The 22,963-nt window shown below is 38.6% G+C and overlaps 2 protein-coding genes across 8 annotated transcripts in view; both read right to left on the bottom strand.

Moving 5' to 3' along the window:
* Positions 1 to 22,963, bottom strand: part of CARD11 (caspase recruitment domain family member 11) — a 335,243-nt gene that overhangs the window by 170,404 nt on the left and 141,876 nt on the right. The window lies entirely within an intron of this gene.
* The window catches only part of GNA12 (G protein subunit alpha 12), a 36,231-nt gene that overhangs the window by 8,504 nt on the left and 4,764 nt on the right, over positions 1 to 22,963 (bottom strand). For all 6 annotated transcript variants that reach the window (XM_083474791.1, XM_083474793.1, XM_083474790.1 and 3 more), the window contains one exon: positions 12,011 to 12,226. In XM_083474791.1, the coding sequence (XP_083330917.1) occupies positions 12,011 to 12,226 (216 nt within the window). The remainder of the gene's footprint in view (positions 1 to 12,010; positions 12,227 to 22,963) is intronic.

The following is a 22,963-nucleotide window of genomic DNA, read 5'->3' as shown; positions in this document are numbered from 1 at the left end:
GAAGAGTAAGAACAGGGATGGCATGTCAAAACCTGCTGCTTCAGAGCAACTGGGACTTGGACTCTAGCAAGTTTCCTTTCACTCTTGAGATACAAAATGTTTCTGACTCTAAGCTAATAGCAGCAATGAATGCTGGATAGAGAGAAAGGAAGCACTAGTTCAACAGTCTTTTTTTAAAATAAAGTCCCCAAAACTTAATTTTTATTATTCTATTTTAAAGAATTAAGCTGCTCAATTATCAATAGTGTTTGCTTTGTGGTACACAATATTATATTCTCATCAATATTCCTGTTCCTCCTACCCAAAGAGTTAAACACAAAAGGTTGGGTGATTACTTTTTGCACTGCTGTATATCCTATGCTGTATATCCTCTGACTCAATCTTGCCAACTGGGACCACATAGGAGGTGCTGTTCCCATTGTTGAGCAGCAGCCATGAGTCACTGCACAACTGGGAATTGGAAAATCCAAAACTATGAGCAGCAGGGCCTGAAATAGGCCAGGTCCCACATTTCAACATTACTTTGAGCTTCATATCTTGTTCTTTGGATATTTCTGGCTTATATTGTAGAGCTTCTTCCTGCTTTGGTCTTAAAAGAGAGGACTGTGGGGACTCCTGTGTCATTTTCATTTGTGACACTTAACAAGTTAACAAGAAACAGAGGGCCTTGCTTAGTGCATTGACATTTGGAGCAGCCACTTTGGAAAGAGTCTGCTGCACGCAAAAGCACCTAGACAACAACTTGTTTGGTGTTAAGACGTTTGATGTTAAGACATGATACAATGCAGGGCTTACCAAACTGTGTGTCATGACACGTTTGTGAGTCGGCTGCAGTGTGTATGTGTGTTGCACAAATGCTCCTTAATTTGATAGTAAAACAGAATTACTGTGCAATGTGTCACCAACATAAAATGTTTGGAAAGCTCTGATGTAATGTATACACAATTTTTAGTTGTGTATAAAGAAATTGGCATCAGTAGGACTTCGTTTCTTCATGGATTTAGCACTCATGAGATATGAACTCTATATGAGGTCTCCCAGGGACAAAGCCAACTTAATATGTTGTTGTCAGATGAAGCACAGGCACAAACTGAAGAAATTTCACACTTGAAGCTTTAGCTAGGTCTTCAGCAACCTTTTTTATTTTTTAAAAAAGTGTTAACAGTTCTGATATTTTTCTACAAATAATCTAAAAGCTTCCCTCTAGTTAATTTATTCTAACACAAGATAAGAAATTAGATCATTTGGTCTACATCTGCTAGCACATTAACCTTTTGCTTTTCCCAGGACAAATGATTAATTTAGCCTTCCTGATTATGGTTCTATGAAGCCCAGCTCCTAAATTTAGTTCACAGTTTAAGGTTAAATCCAGACCAGGAGTTACAAAAAAGAGCATCTGTAAAAGTTCCAGATACATGTATTTGATTTAAAAAAGCATTTCTAACCACTCCATCTTTTAAAAAAATCTCTAAATAGTCTACAATATATATACAATATAAAAATAATATCCATTAGTACAAAAATATAAGCTAAAACCAACAATTTTTAAAGCATCCCTCTGTCTGAAGCGCCTCCAGGGGTGAAGTCAAACCGCTGTGTTAGCAGTGACAGTGGGATATTTTCTTTCTAATCTTGCAGGAACAAGAGCTTCATTTTCACTGGCTGCCTCACAGTTCCCAAAGTACAGAAATATAGTTTATGACAGTGGTCCTCAACTGTCTTTTTCTCTGCACCACACTTTCAGAATAAAAATTTGCTTGCAATACACCCAATTTTTTATTGATAAGAAAAACACTGGAAAACAAAAAGAAACAACACCTATCATTGCTTGATATTTTTACATATTCTGCAAATTAAAATATTATTTTGATAGTAAGCTATACTACATTATACTACACTGAAATGTTTAAATGTTTCTTGAATATTTCTGCCATACTTGTTATCTTCAAGTGCCATCCTTTCAGAGCCACTGGCTTATGAGTACAGTGGTACCTTGTGTTACATACTAAATCTGTTCTGGAGGTCTGTTCGTAACCGGAAACTACTCGTAACATGAGGCGCACTTTTGCTACTAGCGCCTCCCGCTGCTGCTGTGCTGCCAGAGCACGTCTTCTGCTCGCACCCTGGGGCAAAGTTCTCAACAAGGGGCATCTACTTCCGGGTTAGTGGCGTGCGTAACCAGAAGCATTCGTAGGGGGGCAGTATGTAACACAAGGTACCACTGTATGTGGGACTCTCAACACCGATGCTGCTAAATCAAATTTAATATGCAGGCAGACCTCTACCTAAAGCAGAGATGGAGAACCTTTTTGACTCAATGGGCCAGATCAGAACTCCACTCCCCACATATCACCTGGGGAGTTTAATCCTGCTTTCTGCGGTGATCTGCTGTACAACCAGCTACAACTCTGTCTGCTGCACACCTGACGCCACACATGCCAACAAGTGGATGTGGATTTTGGAAAACCTCCTCCCTTACAAATGGGGAGGCCTGATGGGCCAAATGTGGCCCAAGGCTGGAGATTCCTCACTCCTGACACAATGATATGCCTGTAATATAAATGACAGTGACACAAAATCAATACCACAGCACTAGCACCTAGGACAAGTGAGAGATGAGTGTCCAATATCTTCAAATCAATAACTATTGCTGAATTAATTTCTAGTCAAGTGAAACAATGTATGCGTGAACTTCACTGTTTGTATATGAGGTGCTTGAATTTCAAGTTATCTCTAATAAGTTTAATGTTGCAAAGCAATCATTTATTATATAAACAGAGTGTGGATATAATAATATGTCCTAAGGTGAGCAAGTATTTCAAGATTTAGGGTGTTTTGAAACACTAAGTACAGTGGTACCTTGGGTTACAAACGCTTCAGGTTACAACCCCCTCTAACCAGGAAGTGGTTGCTCCAGGTTAAGAACTTTGCCCCAGGATAAGAACGGAAATCGCGCGCCAGTGACAGCAGGAGGCCCCATTAGCGAAAGCACGCCTCAGGTTAAGAACCGTTTCAGGTTAAGAACAGACCTCTGGAACGAATTAAGTTCTTAATCCGAGGTGCCACTGTAGTGACAGGCATAGATTGATATTAAAGAGTTTTATAATTGTAAAACCAGGGGCATGGAACCTGTGATTCTCTAGACTCCAATTTCCAGTAGCCCTAGCCAGCATGGCCAATGGCAAGTAAAGATGGGAGTTGTAGCCGAGCAACATCAGGGGTGGGGCATAGATTCCCAACCCCTGTTATAGATACAGCCTGTGAATTACAGTCCACTGGCAATATTTGTAACTCTGATAAAAGCAAATATTCCCCATCCAATTCCACAAGTTGGGCAAGAGTATAAATCCTACGTTCAGTTCATCCCCCCCCCCCCAGGAGACATTGATCTGGAATGTTTTAAGTTTGGGTTGCATCAGATAATTGAGCCGATTCTTACGAATTTGTAAGTGTAGAGTTAAGAAGATATAACATCAGTTTCACACTGTTGTCTCATAAGATTCACAGTATTAACACTCGCATTAAAAACCAAGTAGTTAACACAGTATGCTTCATATGTGTTAAGTGATATTTTAGTGGAAGTACTAATCTAGAAACCTCTGCACAATAATGGAAATACAAACTTTAAACTGTCTCAATGCCTCTGAAAAATAGTCTGGATTACTGTATACAGATGAACAGAAGGCCAGGAAACTTTATAACAGTTTATAAGTGATAGCACCTTTGTAAAAGGAGCTAGAATTTTATTAATGTAGCAATGACATCTTTAAAAAAGGAGAGTAAGGCAAACATCATTTTGCTAGAATGACAATCCTAGTAGCATCAATGCAGTTCAGTGAAGTAGTGCATGGTTCTCTTCAAACACTCTACCAAAAATGTAAGATAAATTCACAAGTGGTCATACATAATGGTTTAGGTGTATGAACTTGCTTAATTCACTTCAATGATATGTTGCTAAATTTTGATGACCACATCCATGTACAGGTACTGAAAGAGCCAATGGGACGTAATGGAAACAGGCTAGGACAAGTTGAAGTTAATAGAATAGTAAACAACTTGCTCTGGGGCCCCTAACATCATTAACTGAGATAAAAGGACTGCCTTCAAAATAAAGCCCTAGCATGCAACTAAGCCACATAATACAGCTATTACTCTATGACTTAGATACTGAACTGCACAATCACATATGGATTAGTCTAGGACTGCAGTTATAGTCTTTAGGACTGAAAACAATAGCCCTGTTCTCAAAAGGCTAAAAACTTTCACCTAGAGCTTTCCCTAAAAGTAGAGTACTGTATACTGAAGAATTTGTACCTCTAAGGTAACAACCAAATCTTGGGATACCTTAACTATAAATAGCTTCAGATTTTGCCTCTGTTAGCTATTGTTATACTTCTTTCCCCTGAAGGCTCTTGTGCAACCTGATGTCTGCATGAAACCTAGTAGAGTTCTATGTGAATGCCCACCTCCTTCCATATTCTACCTTAAGACTATATGCAGTTTCTTTCTTCTTCTTTTATGCTTTATTAACTGTAGTTACATCCATACATCAAAGATATTTTATAGTCTGTAGATCAAACTTATCAAAATAAAAATTCCAACAAAGAAGTATATATCTTCATAAATTTGACAACCCATCCTTCTCAAACATCTTTTCACTTTAATAAACCTATTGCCTAAATTTATCAGCAAAATCATAATAAAATATTGATATGCATCTATCTATCTATCTATCTATCTATCTATCTATCTATTTTAACCCATTTAACCTTTATTTACAGAGCTTATTCAAAAGCTGCTACCGAATTCAGATTGTAACATTTACAATGAACTCCTGTTTTTGCTTATCTTTAATCTTTTCCAAGAGACTATCTAGTTCAGCATATTCTACCAGTTTTAGTAACCATTCTGATCTGATGGGGATTTGGTCACTCTTCCAATGTTTTGCTGCAAGTACTCTCGCAGAGGTGGTGGCATACAGAAAGACTTTCCTTATCTTCCTATATAGATCTGGTCCTGTAATACCCAATAAAAATGATTCTGGTTTTTTGGGGGGGAAGGATGCATTTAACATTATTTGAAGCTGAGTATGTATGTCATTCCAGATAGTTTTGATCTTTTTACAAACCCACCACATACGGAGCATGGCTCCACTTGATTCTCCACATCTCCAACATATATCAGGAACACTTCTGTACATATTGGAGAGTTTAGAAGGGGTTAAATACCAGCGGTATAACATCTTTTGAAGATTCTCCTTTAATGTACAACATGCCGTAAAGTTCCAATTTACTTTCCAGAGGTGTTCCCATTGGCTCATCTTTGTTGTAACCAAAGTCTTAGGCCCAATAGATCATAGAGGACTTAACCTCCTCCTCCTTGACTTCCCAGTCAAGGAGGAGTCAGTATGTTTTGGAGAGGGTTTTAGTTTTAGAATTTATTAGACCTGATTCAAATCTGGAAATCTCCGCCGGAAATCCTCTTTTTTAAATCATATTTGAAGGTTTCAAATAACTGATAATATTGGAACCAGGCTCAGACTTGATCTCTTATTTCTTCGATTTTTAAAAAATTTAACTGGTTCTCTTCCTCTATTAATAATGATTTATAGACAGGCCAATTTCCATTTGTGTTTTTCCTTTTAACAGCAAGAGCTTCAGTTGGCGAGATCCACCATGGCACCTTAGGCTCGAGAAGGTCCTTATATTTTCCCTAAACAACGTATATTCCTGATGACATGATTCAAAAAATTATTATGAACTTTAACATTTCCGTAGCCCAGGTATGCATGTCAGCTGAATCTGTTGTTGTACCCCTCCAGGTCCAGCAATTCTGGATTTTTTAGTGTGCACCACTCCTTTAACCAGGTGAGACAGGCCACCTCATAGTACATTCTTAGATCTGGCAGACTATATGCAGTTTCATGGCATTACCACCAGCCAAGTCCCTCCATTTTTGTGTTCATCTAATGTCTTCATCAAGGGACGCGGGTGGCGCTGTGGGTAAAACCTCAGTGCCTAGGGCTTGCCGATTGTATGGTCGGCGGTTCGAATCCCCGCGGCGGGGTGAGCTCCCGTCTTTCGGTCCCAGCTCCTGCCCACCTAGCAGTTCGAAAGCACCCCTAAGTGCAAGTAGATAAATAGGTACCGCTTTATAGCGGGAAGGTAAACGGCGTTTCCGTGTACTGCGCTGGTGCTGGCTCGCCAGAGCAGCTTCGTCACGCTGGCCACGTGACCCGGAAGTGTCTCCGGACAGCGCTGGCCCCCGGCCTCTTAAGTGAGATGGGCGCACAACCCTAGAGTCGGACACGACTGGCCCATACGGGCAGGGGTACCTTTACCTTTACCTTTAATGTCTTCATCAGATCTGATTAAGAGTTCTGGAGTACTCAAAAAATTGCATGCTATTGGTATTGTCTGTCAGTATGCTTTTTGCTATATTTTTGTTTTTATCATTGATGTTTCGTAATGTGTTTCTAATATTGTACATCACCCTGAGATCTTCTGATAAAGCATGGTATATAATTTGAATAAATAATAATAATAATGCCATAAAATTCATTTTAGACTTCTACTAATACCTCTGAAGTAGTATTTTGAGCAGCCAAGCCATAAGTAAGGTAAGCTGTCACAATGTTAACACATAGTGTAGCCAACCTTGATGCATAAGGTATGCCTAGAAATCAAAGGTAAAAATAAGCTTGATAATTGCTGTTCTTGTGGGAAAAGAGATAATCCTCTGGAATCAGTTATTTCTCAGCATTTTGACATTTTTATTCAGTTGAGTTATTTTCAAAATAAAGAAGGGAACATTTTGGCTGATAAACCCATGAACCCATTTCTCTCAGTTGAACTAAAAGTAAAGCATCCAACAATAGACTCTTCTTGCAGGTTCTCCAAGGGATCTATATCAGAGATTTAAAAGGTCGCTGAGAGGTTGCTGTTTCAGTAGAAGTGTTAAAAACAGTAAACTAAACCTTTTCCATCACCAGTGGCAGGAGCTGAACAGACCACATCTTAGCTGCACAGAAAACACACACATATATATCTACTAAGTTCAAAGCTCATTTGCCTGTCTCACAGATATACAGGTAACTGGCAAGTCTCAGAAGAGACTGTTCAACAAGAGATACAACGAACATCAGAAATATGGTACTGCACTGGACTATAGTGATTCAATAATCACAATATATCAGAACTAGTCATGGGATAAGAAATATATCCTATTATTCCATTTGCCACTCTAGGCAAATGTCTCTAGGTGACAACTAAAAACACAACAATCAAGTTAATGAAACAGTATATGAAGAAACAGTATTCTGAAGAAGTGTGTATACACACGAAAGCTGGTCTTTAAGGTGCTACTGGAATTTTTTTTAAAAAAAGATTCTTTTAAAGACTGTCTTAAAACAAAAAGACCCGATTCTCTTAAGGGAGTTCTTTTTGGACTGTGTGTGTGTGTGTGTGTGTGTGTGTGTGTGTGTGTGTGTATATATATATATATATATATATATATATATATATATATATATATAAAATATCATCTTGCTATTTATTAAAACAGTATATGGTTAAAGAACAGGAAAAAGAGATTGGGACAATTCTCACAACAGAAAGTTGTAGGAAATGGGATCTTCCAATGAATGATATTGGGCCTGATGCTTTTAAATTTATTCATAAATGACCTGAACTTGCAAGTGAACAGTGTGATCAGCAAGTTAGTTGATGACATCAGATTGTTCAGAGCAGTGAAAACACAAAGCAATGGCTAGAAGCTCCAAAAATATCCTTCAAACCGGATGAAAGAGCATTAAAATGGCAAAGACTATGCAATGTAAGAATGTGTGAAGTGATACACATTGGGATTTTAATCGCATGCACACTAATGGGGTATGAACTGAGGATGACCTACCAAGAAAAATATATTGAGGGTCATGATGTGAAGATAGTTCCAATGTTTGTTTGTTTATTGTTTATTCATTAACTAACATATTGTTTTCAGGTGAACCTCCCAGAATGTTTCACATACAAATAGTTTTTAAAATAATAAGCATCAGTAAAACTGCACCATGAAAAAACTAGAATAAGCCACACAAAGGGGATCCCCCCAAATATATATATATATATGATTGGCAGCTCTTCAGGCTGCTCTGCCTTGCCCTTTCCCCTATGAGCAAGACAGTCCTCCACTGTGGAAGTGAGAGGCCACCTCAGCTGGAATACTGGGAGCTAGACAAGCTTGAAGGCTCACAGGCTTGAAGGCTACACTGTTTTGCAGCATAGAGACTTGCAGCAGGAAAATACTTGCCCATCAAAATAGTACAGCTGTCCAGACAATGCAACGCAAGATGTCCCTTTAAAAAATGGCACTGAAGTCTGGCAAAACATCAGCACCCAAGCTGCAGCATTCCTTGGACTGGGATGCTACTGTTAGCGTTACTGAAGAGGGATGCAAATCATTAGCATTCCAGCACAAAACATGTTACGTAAAGAAATGGCAATCTATTAAAAACCATTTCTTCCTGGTAGACGTTTTCTAAGCTTTTTTGCCTGACTTAAATGAATAAATAGAGCTCAGTTAAGCAGCTTCTTTTAGTGATGTGGTAGGGCAAGTCACCCTCTCAGGACACATGCCTGAAGTTTGTTCAGGAGTCAAGCCAAATGAAGCACAAGTCTGCCATAGTCTGAACTGCAGAAGTCAATGTTTGAAACAGAGAAAACATTTGAAAGGTGTCAGTAAATTACTACTCAAAGCAACACTTTCCATATTCTCAAAAAGAACACCTTGAAGATTGTTTCCGGAAACTTTTTTTTATGGAAGGAGGAGAGAGAGAGAGACACATTAAAACAAATAGTCAAGCCAGCTACTTCACACAGCCTCTTTTCTTTAAACGTGACTACAGACATTTTCACATAAAGCCTTTTTCCCTTTAACTGAAAAAGACTGAAGTTTCACATGCACCGATTCACATCAGTGGTCCATCTTCTGTCACCTTCAACAGAACAGTGGCTCTTCAGAGTTTAGATAAGAAGGTTTCCCTGGTTTGGTTACTGGAGTTAGAAGTTTGGGACTCAACAGAGTGAAAAACTTGTAGATTTTGACTGCCTGGGGAGCTGAACAGTTGATGCTGATGTCGAAGTGTTTTTTAAGGCTTGGGTCTCTCTCCCCCCACCGCTACACTTCAAAAACTAACTATGACCCTCCCTTGAATAAACGTCACACTTGTCCCAGAAAATATTACTGAGGTGGTTTATAAACTGCTTTCTTGCCAGCCTGAACAATACCACTTTTTAGGGAAGCAGAGTTGTCTTCATGCACTAATGCTCTCATTTATCTGCACAATAGGGAAATGACCTACTATACCAGAAAACACCTACAAGATGAGGAACAGGAATTAATGGACAGTCCGATCACCCTGGAAGAAATAGATACGGTCCTCAAAAACCTGAAACCACACAAAGCCCCAGGCCCAGAGGGCTTTACAGCAGAATTCTACAAGAAATTCAAAGAACCCCTAATGCCCTACATCACCCGCCTATTCAATGACATAAAAGGGGGCCCCATTCCTAAAACCTGGACCTCCTCCAAGATAGTCTCTATCCCAAAACCACTCAAAGACAGCCTCAAAGTAGAATCATACCACCCAATCTCATTAATAAACCAAGACTACAAGATATTCACATCAATCTTGACTAACCACCTAAAGTTTTTCCTACACAAATTATTAGCCCCAGACCAGACTGGCTTCATCCCTGGTCGCAATATAACAGATCCTATCAGGAAATACTGAATCTGATTGAACACAGCAAGGCAACTAAACTCCCACTGACAATTACGTCCCTAGATATCCTCAAAGCTTTGGATTGCTTAGAATGGAAATACCGTTAACTATTAGCAGTACTCAAAATAAAAAAATTCCTTCCTGTAGCACCTTAAAGACCAACTAAGTTAGTTCTTGGTATAAGCTTTCGTGTGCATGCACACTTCTTCAGATACACAATGTGTGTATCTGAAGAAGTGTGCATGCACACGAAAGCTTATACCAAGAACTAACTTAGTTGGTCTTTAAGGTGCTACAGGAAGGAATTTTTTTATTTTGACTATGGCAGACCAACATGGCTACCCATCTGTAACTATTAGCAGTACTAACAAACATGAAATTTGGTCCCAACTTCTTACAAACCCTCTACTCCTAAGCCTCTACCATTTGGGTTGAGACAAAAAATGCCAAAGAAAGTAGAAATTACAGGATCTCCAGAGAAAGCAATATATTCCTTTCATATCCAAAGGGGGGGGGGGGGAGAGAGCCACATACCAATTATCAAAGAATTCTTATTCTGTAGTTACTCTGCCAAAGATGACACAGACCTGACAATGTAGCTGATATACACAATGAAGCTTTTGTCACCCAAAGACTTGCTTCCATAATACAGACAGTGGGACTTACCATGAGACACAGATGGGAGGAAGCTACTTAGTGTGCTTTAAGGGAGAAAGAGGGAAGCAGAGAAAATACCGCTATTGTACAATCCACCCACACAGTGCTAAAGGCTCAAGGTCCCATGCAAGGATTCACAGCCAGAAACTTGATGCACTGTCTATAAAAGTAGAGTGCCTCAAGCGCTTAGACAGCGCTCCTGTGGTCCTAGACTCTTTCCATTAGGCAATTTGATTTGTTTAATATTTGCATCCCGCTTTTCCAACAACAAAAACGTTGAGCTCAAAGTAGCTCACAATAATCACAGTAGCATTAAAAAACAACAAATATTGCAATCACTATATCAAACACAATAGCATATAAGGAAAACTACAAATTCATCAAAACCATTAATTCAATTCAATAAAGCCATACTAATTCATATTATTGCCAGGATACTTCCCAATTTGGATTAGGAGGAGGTTCTGAGAGAGCAATGGACTGTCACCATAAACTTGATGCTGTTAATGAAACTTTGCACTTTGCCTCAATTCACAAGTCACAGTAAACCATAATTCATGGCTGCCATGATGTGCCTCCTGAGCTGTTTGTTTCCCTATCATTAGCACACACAAGCTCACAACTCCCAATTTAGCATTATATTAGAACAAGGGATTGCAATTTGCTTCACTTCAAAAAGCCCCAACCAGTAAGCCAAGAGCAAACCTTGGCTACAAACTGTAGTTTGTTGTGAGCCAAACAAACCAGAATTCATGGATGAGACACAACACAAAGCCAGAGATGGCATTTGTCTCATCCTCCTGCTAGGGGAGAACAGTGAAACAGACCATAAAGCTGTGACCACAGTAAACTATTAACTAGAGCTTACTGGGATGTGTGAACTATGCCTTTGGTTAAATAACCTGTGCTTCAATTCTTACCTTTAGACCAGTGGTTCTTAAAAGGGTGACAAAAGCTTCATTGTGTATATCAGCTACATTGTCAGGTCTGTGTCATCTTTGGCAGAGTAACTAAAACTCCTGTGGCAGGAGAAGAGGGCATGTGTGGTGGGAAGATTCAGTGACAGACAATATTATATTTTGAGAATGATTCCTGTTCTTATGTGGCTACATAGTTTTATAGTTTCTGGATGTCCCATGATCATATTATGAAGTAGTTGTGTTCTATGTTCTAAATCAACCACTGTTAGGTGTTGTTTCTTTTTGTTTTCCAATGTATTTCTTATTTAAAAAATGGTGTGGTGTGAGCAAATTTTTATTCTGAAAGTGTGGTGCAGAGAAAAAAGTTTGAAAACCACTGCTTTGGATAAACTTAAAACTTGCTCTGAGTCAGACCTACCATTCTACTGAATATTTGCTACATAAAATTCTAGAAAGCCCTCTAAAACTAAAGATACTCACTAGGCTACTACCACTGCTTTATGGCCAAATTATGCTCATGCTAAATGATAGAAATGAATCCATATCAATTGTCATGTTGGGTGGAACTGAGAGTTGAAAATGGATGGTGGCAATAATACTCTAGCCCACTTTCACCATGAACTGGTAACAAAGTTCTGTTTGGCATACTCACCAGCTGATATTCACTTCGACGGCTAAACGCCTCCTTGATCCCAGCATCCTTCCACAGACAAGTCAGGGCAGGTACATACAACTGGAACGTAGAAGGCTCAATGGGCACCCCAGCTTTATTTTCAAAGGCCATTAGAAACATTCCATGCTTCTCATTCTCTGTATACTGCCATGGGATCCCTAGTTTGTCCCGTGCATCGACTAGAACCCTGCAGCCCTAGAGGAACAGATAAATACACTTAGTGACCAAAGAAAAAACTATTACATTGAAGGAAAGAACTACATAAAATGAAGAATTGAAATGACCCTTAAAACGAATCAATTTTTTAATATATATATCTGGCTGTGACAAAATATGAGATGAAGTTAAAACACCTTTATGTAAGTGGCAGTCTGTCTTTGTGCTGTATCATGGCATTAGCTAATAGTAATGGCAGAAGTGAGGGCTCCTTACCTGCTCATCTTGCAGGAGTCGTCAGGAACATTTAGAAGCATCTCTATCTGCTTCACCTTCAGCTTCTACCCTCTTTTCCAGTTTATCTACACACCCTAGCCTGTCCTACTAGCCATTTTTCAACTATTGGCATCCCTGAAAAGGAAAAACTCTGTGCATACTCACATTAGGTGCCAGAATTTTGTGAAAAATAAACGGCCCCTTACATAGGTTATACAAACTCTTGAGTCAGGACTCTAACCAAGACCTTAGCTTTTGCTGAGGATAGAGGGAAGAGGCCTCTGTGGTGTTCTGGCAAGCTTCAGGAAAGGTCTGAATTATGGAATCTTCTAGCAGTGTGCAGTTATGTGATTTCTGACCAGTCACTTCAATAAGTTTTTCTTCTTTACTAGTTACCGTAAATGCAACCCCCAATAAAATGTATTTGGATCATATACAGTAATAGCATTCCAAGCAGTAAGAGTTCACAAGTCCCGAAACCAATCTATTTCTCCTTGTAATAGATCAAGACATTAAAATAAAAACCATGAGAAACACTGTCAACTTGCTAGAACATGCAATGAACGATTTTGTATACAGAGGCAAAGCATCCTCATTTAGTATCCCCTAGAAACAATGCAATTCTTTCATACTGTGCAATTCCTTAAAAATACTTTCATTATGGACCCTTAGTCAAAGAGCACAGTACTTATCACAGATCTGAGTTGATATGATCAGTTAACATCAAAATTTGTTTTGTTGCCTTCTATCTATAGAAGACTTGCATTAAGCACATTTAACCTCAGATTTCAAACATCCATACCAGACTTCAATCTTCTAAAGAAGATTGAATAAGGGGGCTGATTAGAAAGCTTTAACTAAATATTTTCTTTTTATCCAAGCTTCACAGGTATTAATTTTCTCCCAATTTCTTTGCTTTTGGAAAGCAGGGAGACAAAGGAAGCCCAACTATAGAATCCTTAGTTGCAACTTCTGTTCATTATGACTAATGTCATTTTCTAAACTGTAGGCTTGTCTGCTGTAACCACACAAGGATTATAACAGTAAGCATTGCCCTACCCATATTTACTTTTTAAAATTTTACATGATGATACTTATTCAGGAGCTCTTTTATCCCACCCGCCAAGCATCAACCTCAGGATTCATTCTTACAGTTAAGGAGTACACCCAAGAACTTTAATGCTGAAGATCAAGGATAAGAAACAAGCTTCAGTACAAGATTTAGCAGTAAAATATCATGAAGAAGCAGGTTCAAGGCTGCTAGATTTAGCAATGCAGGAGAGTTGCAGCTTCTCCAGTATTCCAGCAAAAGAGCAGCTAATTAAAATTTTTCAACTATCCATTATCAGGTTGGACTCTTTCTAATACAGTTTCTCTAATGTAAACACTGAGCCACCCTGAATGACTATTACTTCATCTCCATACAATTTAATCCTTCAGATAAACTGTTCAAAGAGCATGCATTCAACACAAAGCATAGTACAATTATTAAAAGCCTGTAAAAAGGAAGCTATGAACTCAAGGAATGCAGTTAACATTCTTTTTCACTGAACTGCAACTAAGAGTTTTAAAAAACCTGCTCCCATTCTCAAGTATTTGGTTTGCCAACAACAATGTTTACTGCTTTAGCTGGGGTTTTCCATTTAAGAATAAATCAAAGGTGAAATGATATAGACAAAAAGCAATTTTAAATTGTGAGGTCATTTTAAGGAGTTAAACCTTATCCCAATGCCCACCGCATAGAAGTTTCTATTATGGGTAAGATGCATTACCAGAATGAAAGAGATTTAAAACAAATGTTAAAATCAAGCTATGAAACTCCCATTTTACTCTTCTAGAGCATTCTTTGCTACAACGTTAATGAACAGTACAAATGAGTATCTGAAGATATTTTGCATTACATACATTTGTATCCAGCAGGCCTATTATCTTCCACTCGCCTCTTAAATTGGGTTGCAAATATGTATGCGTCATCCCTGCCCATACAAGTCAGCTCTGACCTTTCACCTGCTAAGGCTCCAGTGTTCTAAAGTTCTTTAAACTCATCTAGATGCAGTCTTGTTTCACTCCAGCAGCTTTCAAATGGTTACCATTGCACAGCTGCAGCCCTTGCCTGAAAGATTTCCTACACTGGGGAATGAGATCATAATAGTTTCCTATCAGAACCATACTCGTTCTCTTCTTCTGTGGTGCTTGTTCTCATGGAGTGGCTGCTCTTTTTTATTTCACCCCTCTTCAAAATTATTTCCAATAAGTGGTAAAGAGAAGTATAACTCCCAGGTAGTCATTTTACGACCAAAACGGAATAATGGTATTTTGACTTATTTAAGTACAATGCTATAAATAGTGCTTCTAAGAGTTACAATATTACTTAGGGGATTTAAATCCAGTGTCCATCAATCAGCAATTCCTAAATTTTATGAATGTGTACACAGAACAAGAGGATGACGTGCATTCAACCTGTTGCCTTACATTTCGCACAAAACTAATCCTAGTCCCTAAATCAAAGCTTTCCTGAGCAACCACTGCTAGTATTCTGACAACTTGTTCACAACTTGCCTACACAAATCTGTACTGGCAGATTTAAAAGTTTGATATAGTACTAGTGGGGAGTGCCCAGCGCTGTCTAGGTGTTTATAGAAACAAAAATAAAGCTTTTGTATTAAAATTTTAAAAAGTGGAATCTGTGACTTTGGACCTGTTATGCCCAAAACTGGGGAAAGACAATCTAGTGTTATGTTTTGGTCTGTCAACTTGATTCAAAATGGCACCTGGCATCCAAACATCACTGAAGACTGCTGCCCCACCTAAAAAACCCTAATGCTGTGTTTGGCAATGGTATCTCCTGAGGTGTCCAAATGTATAGAATAGACAGACATATAAACCACTTTCCAAATATACAGTAGATTAACAATCACATTCACATAAGGACTGGACAGTGGCTAACGTTTCTCATTCTGCTGCCCATAACATTTGTAAGTCATCAGTGTCTTTAAAAAAAAATAAATTACCGTATTTTTCGCTCTATAACACGCACCCAACCATAACACGCACGTAGTTTTTAGAGGAGGAAAACAAGAAAAAAAAAAATCTAAACATAACAGTGGATGTATGATTTTTGTGGTTCATGCTGTGGCCACAGACATGTGATCTGACAGTGAGTTTGGAGTAGCTCAATGCAAAAATCCTGAGGATCCATGTGGATCCATGCTTTGTAACCACGTTTTTGCACCACTGCGGCCCCAGGCAACAGTGGGTGCGTGATTTTTTTGGTGCAAGATGTAGCCATGGACATGCTATGTGATCTGATGGTGAATTTGGGATGACCCAATGCAAAAATCCTGAGGATCCATGTGGATCCGTGCTTTTTTCCTCCTAGAAAGTAAGGGGAAATGTCTGTGTGTGTTATGGAGGGAATGCCTACGGATGGCGGGGGGGATCTGCTGCAGTCGTGAGCAGAGGATCCATGGTTCCCCCTCTTTCCCTCCTTCGTGGATCGCTTTGAAACAGCAAAGCGGGAGAAGAGCCGCTGAGTGAGGAGGAGAGAGGGACCAAGAGCCTGCTTGCTTTAAAGGAGCAAAGCGGGAGAGGAGAGGAGCTGCTTACACGAGTGTAAGCGGCTTCTGTCCGGTTGGTTCCTTTAAAGCAAGCAGGCTCTGTCCCTCTCTCCTCCTCACTCAGCGGCTCTTCTCCCGCTCTGCTGTTTCAAAGCGAGCCACGAAGGAGGGAAGGAAGGGGAACCATGGATCCTCTGCTCACGACTGCAGCAGATCCCCCCCACCACCCATAGGCATTCCCTCCATAACACGCACAGACATTTCCCCTTACTTTCTAGGAGGAAAAAAGTGAGTGTTATGGTGCAAAAAATACGGTATTTATTTTTCCCTTACTGTAAGTTGTCTTGGGGTCGGTCTGCTATCAGACAGAAAGGCAGGATATAGAAATATATATAATAAGTTGTTCTTCTGTTGATGCATACTCTGTAGTGTTTATGGTCATGTACCAAAAAGTGAATGACAAGCAAATCCAGTTTAAGGTGAATGGTAGATCACTGGCTCCCCTCAAAGAAGCTCAACAATTTTGGCTGCCCTGAACCTCCACAAAAGGTCTGGAGAGTGACAACATGAGAATGGGCCTTTTCTGTCGTGGCTCCCCATTTTTGGAATGCTTGCCTGATGCCTTTGTTACATATCTTTAGGCTCCAGGCAAACATTCCTTCTGTCTCAGGCCTTTGGCTAATTAAACAATCAACAGTATTTTAAACTAGGGTTCCAGTTACAGGTAGGTAGCCGTGTTGGTCTGCCATAGTCAAAATAAAAAAATTCCTTCCAGTAGCACCTTAAAGACCAACTAAGTTAGTTCTTGGTATGAGCTTTCGTGTGTATCTGAAGAAGTGTGCATGCACACGAAAGCTCATACCAAGAACTAACTTAGTTGGTCTTTAAGGTGCTACTGGAAGGAATTTTTTTATTTAAACTAGGGTGTGTGTGTTTGTTACTATGTTGTGTATACATTTTTGTGTTTTTATATTGTAAATATCCTTGGATGTGATCCTTGATTGAACAGCAGCAAATTTTTTTAGTAAATAATAATAAATACAGTAAACTGTTATATGTGTACAGTGACCAATTTTAGTTAGAATTTCTGCTCATTTAAAAGCAAACCACTTTCTCTGACTCTCATGCTTCAGAGCCATTATGGGGATTAAAAATAGGGTAAGATTCCATAACTCAACCTGACCTTTGGAATAGGCAGAAAAAAAGAACTAGTAACTAGGTATTAAGAAAATATCTGCAAACTTTGTATTAAGAAGATGTCTGCAAACTTGACATGAAGGTTGGCAACATTAATCCCGCCATGTGGGAGTCCATTGCAGACAACCACAGTGCCTGGAGACAAGTCAGTCAGGTTGTGTATCCACAGCAATGACCAGTGGAGAAATGGCCATTGGGAGGAGTGAAGGAATCCCATGGTGCATCTGTACCAATGAAACTGGATACAAACTTTATTCGTTCTGGAGGTCCATTCTTAACCTGAAACTGTTCTTAACTAGAGGCGTGCTTTCGCTAATGGGGCCTCTTGCTGCTGCTACGCCACCGGCACACGATTTTTGTTCTCATCCTGGGGCAAAGTTCTCAACTCGAAGTAACTCTTCCAGGTTAGTGGAGTAACCTGAAGCGTTTGTAACCTGAGGCGGTTGTAAGTAGAGGTTCTACTGTACCTTCATCTGCCCCAGCTGCAATAAAGCATGTCTCATCTATATTGGTCTCTACAGCTGCAGCAGGTGCTGTAACTCTTCAATGGTTTGACTTTACCCCTGATGGCACACTCTTCCATTATCTCTCAAGACAGATGCCAACTGCAGGTATTATAGAAAAAACCCACCCAACTGTTTCTCTAAAAACATGCATTTTATCGGCATAATACTCTCATGGCAGATTATTTCATGTGCTACACTTGAGCTCCAAAGTCACCGCCAACTTCAGCACTAAATATTAAGTAAATAACATGAATATTTTAAAAAATACAGACCTTTTAAAATATGCTAACAGTTTCTCCTAAACATTTGCATCACATTTGACAAGATTATGGGAAGAAGAGCCTAGAGATTTGGAACACAAACCCTATATTTAGTGATGGCAGGAGCCTGGATGCATTAATACCGTTAATGAAAAGATTGTCATATTGCAGCATCCAGGATGCATGTTCTACTATGATTTTTAGGAGGCCAGTAGAAATTCTTAACCTTATTGGCATGGGAGAAAAGTAACTAAAATGGTTCCATTTTGCTGCCTGAGGAAACCTGTCCAACACACTTCAAACATACATCATCTGGCCTTTATGAGTCTTGCAAACACAAAATCAAAGCAAAGAATCTTAAATATTTCCATATATTTCATCATTCATTCAAATGCTGCTGTTCCTCAGGTGAGCAGTGTAATCATCAAGATTTGTATACAGAGTTAAAAGACTAAACACATGAACAAAATACAATGCCCTTTACTTAGCCTACAGGAACTTAACATCCCAATCTTTGTATTTGTAACTGCAGTTATGTCTGTAAACTATAATACGACTCTCTGTCTCCAAGTAAATCCAATGAAAGGGAGAAGGGATTTTAAGAGTTGTCTTAATGCAAACAAAAAAATGATGGTTGGACTCTGGGAGATGCAAACTGATTAGAGCTACTTATTGGGAGTGCCCCAAACATCCATGATCAGGATTATAATCAATATTACATTGTATTACAACTGAATAGATCCAACACAGAATTTGTGCAATAGTTGTTAAAGTGTTCAGACTGAAATTGCAGGACTAGAAAAGACCTTAGAAATGCCTTACTTTAAGAGAGAAAGAACACTGAATATTTAGCTTCCAAAGCATATTAAACTTTCCCAGGTTAGAGTTACCCTTCTTACACTTAAACACCTGGCAGCAGGGGTGGGAAACTTTTCTACAAACATTAACATTGGGATACCTATTTGGACATATATCAATCTGCAAGTATAGATTAAGATGGATGTATTGATGTTTGTTGTATTGTGAATGTGAGCTGTTTTTTCTTCTTTTGTCCCCCCCTTTAATAAATTTGCAATTAAAAAATCAATTCTAGTTAACTAAGAGAGCTATAACCTGCAAACAAAAACATCAACCTCATTACCAGATTACTAGAAGACTGTACCTGCCAAGGTAGCATCTTTTTTAAAGAAAGGATGCGAGGAACAAGTCAGGATCTTACAGGTTTTCCAGCCTAGCCTCTATCCCAGAACATCAGAGGAAAGCATTATTAAGCATCACCTCACAACCATCGCTCTACCAAGGAAAGAGTCAATTCTTTAAAAGCAAGAGTTCATCTGGAAGACATCAAGACCCATTGTGTATCTTCAAGGAGTGTTTTGTAACAATAGTTAACTCTTACAGTACTATGAATGCTAAGAACTATGAGAGCCAGTGTGGTGTAGTGGTTAAGAGCGGTAGTCACGTAATCTGGGTAACCGGGTTCGCGTCTCCGCTCCTCCACATGCAGCTGCTGGGTGACCTTGGGCCAGTCACACTTCTTTGAAGTCTCTCAGCCCCACTCACCTCACAGAGTGTTTGTTGTGGGGGAGGAAGGGAAAGGAGATTGTTAGCCGCTTTGAGACTCCTGAAGGGGAGTGAAAGGCGGGATATCAAATCCAAACTCTTCTTCTTATACAAATCACTATTTTACTATGAAGAAAGAATTATTTACTACTAAATGGTGATTGTATTCATTAGCATATGTCATAATGCATTTTGTGTTTTAATAGAATAGTAATAATAATGACTCATGTTCACACAGTGAGGTTTGACTGTTTTCTCTTCAAAAGGGAAGTTCCTCATGTTTCATGACAAACCACTTTGGAAATTACTGAAATTATTCAAAGCTAACTATTATGCAGGATAGGGTGGTGGTGGAAAGGAAGGGGCTACTAAGGAAAATAGAGAAGGATTGTCTTGGCTCTTGGGTATGCAGAAGTAGTTGAGGAATTCTTCAGACTGTGGCAATTCTTATTGAAATTTATGGCTCTACAAGTTCAGGCATTTCAGAGGAACAGTGCAGTCCTTACCAAGAAAACTACACACATGATGATAAACCCATATGGAAATAAACCAGATTTCAGCTCCTAAGGTTACACACTGCCAGCTGACCACCAAAGCAACAGCAGCTGACTTTTGTTAGTCCAAAGGCTGCATTTGCTGATGACTTTGATCTAGCAAGTTAAATTAAAGTCAACTTTAAAACTGCACTGGAGAGTAAGGTCCATTGAACATAGAGGGATTTACTTCCAACTAACCATTTATACAATAGTACTGCATGAGTCATGTGATTGTCAGATGTGCTAATTTAGGTGTTTTATATACTTTTCTATTCCAGGTGGATATACTGAACTAATAGAGTCTGTGTATTCCCAACACTAGCGCTTCTCATTAAAAACTGCCCTGAAGCTTAGCCTTGGTTAACAAGCAAAACCATCATTAACCAATGACTATTTACTTAAGCCAAAGCAAAACTGATGTTTGGGAAGCCTGCCCCATAAAATGCTAGGAAAAGCTACGACTCTAAACCATTGCCTGCGCTAAATGGAAAAGTAAATTTTGGATTAGGGGCTTACATTCAGCTTTTTGTTAACTGTGTGTCTTCTCTGTAATAGAAAGATTTTAAAAAGACAGGATGATACCAGAAGAGTTTCAAAAACAAAAATAATCTAAATGATATGCAAGTATTGCCATTGTTTACCAATTGCAAGTATTACCTTGGTGTATGAATGAATTTCTATAATCTGTATTTAACACCTAAGAAATAGGGAAGGTTTCAATAATTGGTTACTCATGATAAAAAATGATGTTCTAAAATGGTAACATAAAAAATTGAATTTGATTTAATTTTTAAACTTAGCTTATTATGTTTCTCTTCTAAAAAGAAACCTGGTTTAATATGAACTTAAATGCAAATTTATAATGTCATGAAACTGAATTTATGATCCCTTCATGAAATAGTGCTTTTCTTTGAAGAGAAAGAATGAGGAAGAAAACATCTTCATCAGTCATTACAAGATTTAGGTAGGTAGCCGTGTTGGCATGAAACAGTCGAGATATATTAAAAAAATAAAAAATAAAAATTACCAAGAACAAACTTAGTTGGTCTCTAAGGTGCTACTAGTCATTACAAGGGTACAAGTACAGTACAAGAGTTCATATATTATGGTTTGATACTGTGCATCAATTAGCAAGTCATTTTAAGCACTAGAATTCAGGTGACGATATCTTATATCTCACCAGGATCATCCACTGAGTTCAAGCAAATTATCTTGCATTTCTGTTTTGTGCTCAGTTACCTGAGCTCTGTGTTGTGTTCAATTCTGAAACTATATGTAGTATGGACATTAATTTACCATAAAGTGGAATAACACTGTTTTGTTCCATATCCATCACCACTCCCTTCTACAACAAGTATTATATTACCTTGGTGTATGAATGCATTTCTATAATCTGTATTTAACACCTAAGACATGTTACAGCCCTATTTTATGCATATTTCCCTGGAAGGGAGTTCTAATTTGTTTGGTGGGACTGGTTGCCAAATAAGGATGCACAGGATTCAAAACTTAGCTTTCAAGTAAGCATTCTTGCTTAGAATTCTTTCGTGTGCATACACCTTATCTGTAAGCAAACATAATTCTATAGTACATAAGAATTTTGCTGAAGGGTTACATAATGGCTCTATTTGGCTAAAAACTAATACAGTCTAATTGTTACAGTAACCAGGCAAAACATATGCTTGTTAGGGAAGTGTGAATTTATAAGTGGGCAACTGGATTTAAACTGGGTTTTTTCTTCTTAGTGATTTAAATCAATCCATCCACTCACTTTTAAGTTATGTTTTCTCTATATGGATACACATTTCATCACTTTTCCTAACCTCAAGATTACAAACCCTCTTCTTGGCTGTCAAATGGAAGCACATATAAAATCTGTGAAAGTACTAGAACAGCAATATTTTCTTTGACAATGACAGATGGCCATTCAATTCAAAAAGGCTGCATTTTTATAACAGAAACAGCAACTATTTTCAAACCCTGAAGAGCATAATACAAACACCTATCTTCTTTACACAAAGTCATTAAAATATCACAATAAATAATTGTGTAATTAATCTTAATGAGGTAAATGAAAATGAAATTTCCCTAGAAGGCCTAAATGCTACTGTACTGCTTGCTAAAGTGAAATACTTCACAGGTTCTCTTCTAGGGTTTAATGTTAGAGACAATATTGATTAATAGTTCAGTGAATTCAGTAAAAATGCAGAGTGTCAGCAACAGAACCACATAGGTTTTTTCTTTTCTTTTAAAAAGAGCCATTAAAAAATAACAATAAATGCTCAGTTACATGTTCGCTTAGGACAGTGAACACATCCAAATCCCATTAGTCAGCACATACTTGTATGTTCTAAGAGCAACTGAAAAATGTATCACACTTGCCACTTGAGCCAGTGGTCTTATAAAAAATAACAATTCTGATATGAAACTACAGAACTCCAATGTTCATTGTAATAAGCACAGTCTTAAAAGGCAAACACTACATCACACCAAGTCAGAATATACAATTTTTGCTTTTATAATACCAATACAATAGCTCACAACCTGATAATGCTCTTGCACATGGCTTCTATAACACAAATTGTCTTGTGGAAAGATACTATACTCCTATCCACTTGCATGTTACCAGCAGAAATTCAGTGCCACATCCACAGCTCCTCACATTTCTGTGCCTAAGTCACAAGCAGACAATAATACAAGGCGATGTGAGAAGATCAAGATGTGCCTGTACCAAAGGGTACCGCCTTCATTAACTCCAGGATGACAACTTCTCCCTCCTTGTCCTACTGAAGGGTTTCTAAATCCACTCATTTAAAGCTACCCTTCAGTCCACTGCTGTATCTGAGCATGAATGCACCTTCTTTCATTTTACCTTTTCCCT

This window comes from Podarcis liolepis, assembly GCF_965112155.1.
Source record: "Podarcis liolepis genome assembly, chromosome: 14".
Classification (NCBI taxonomy): domain Eukaryota; kingdom Metazoa; phylum Chordata; class Lepidosauria; order Squamata; family Lacertidae; genus Podarcis; species Podarcis liolepis.
The sequence above is the reverse complement of the archived record's forward strand: the minus strand, read 5'-3'. Positions and strand labels throughout refer to the sequence as shown.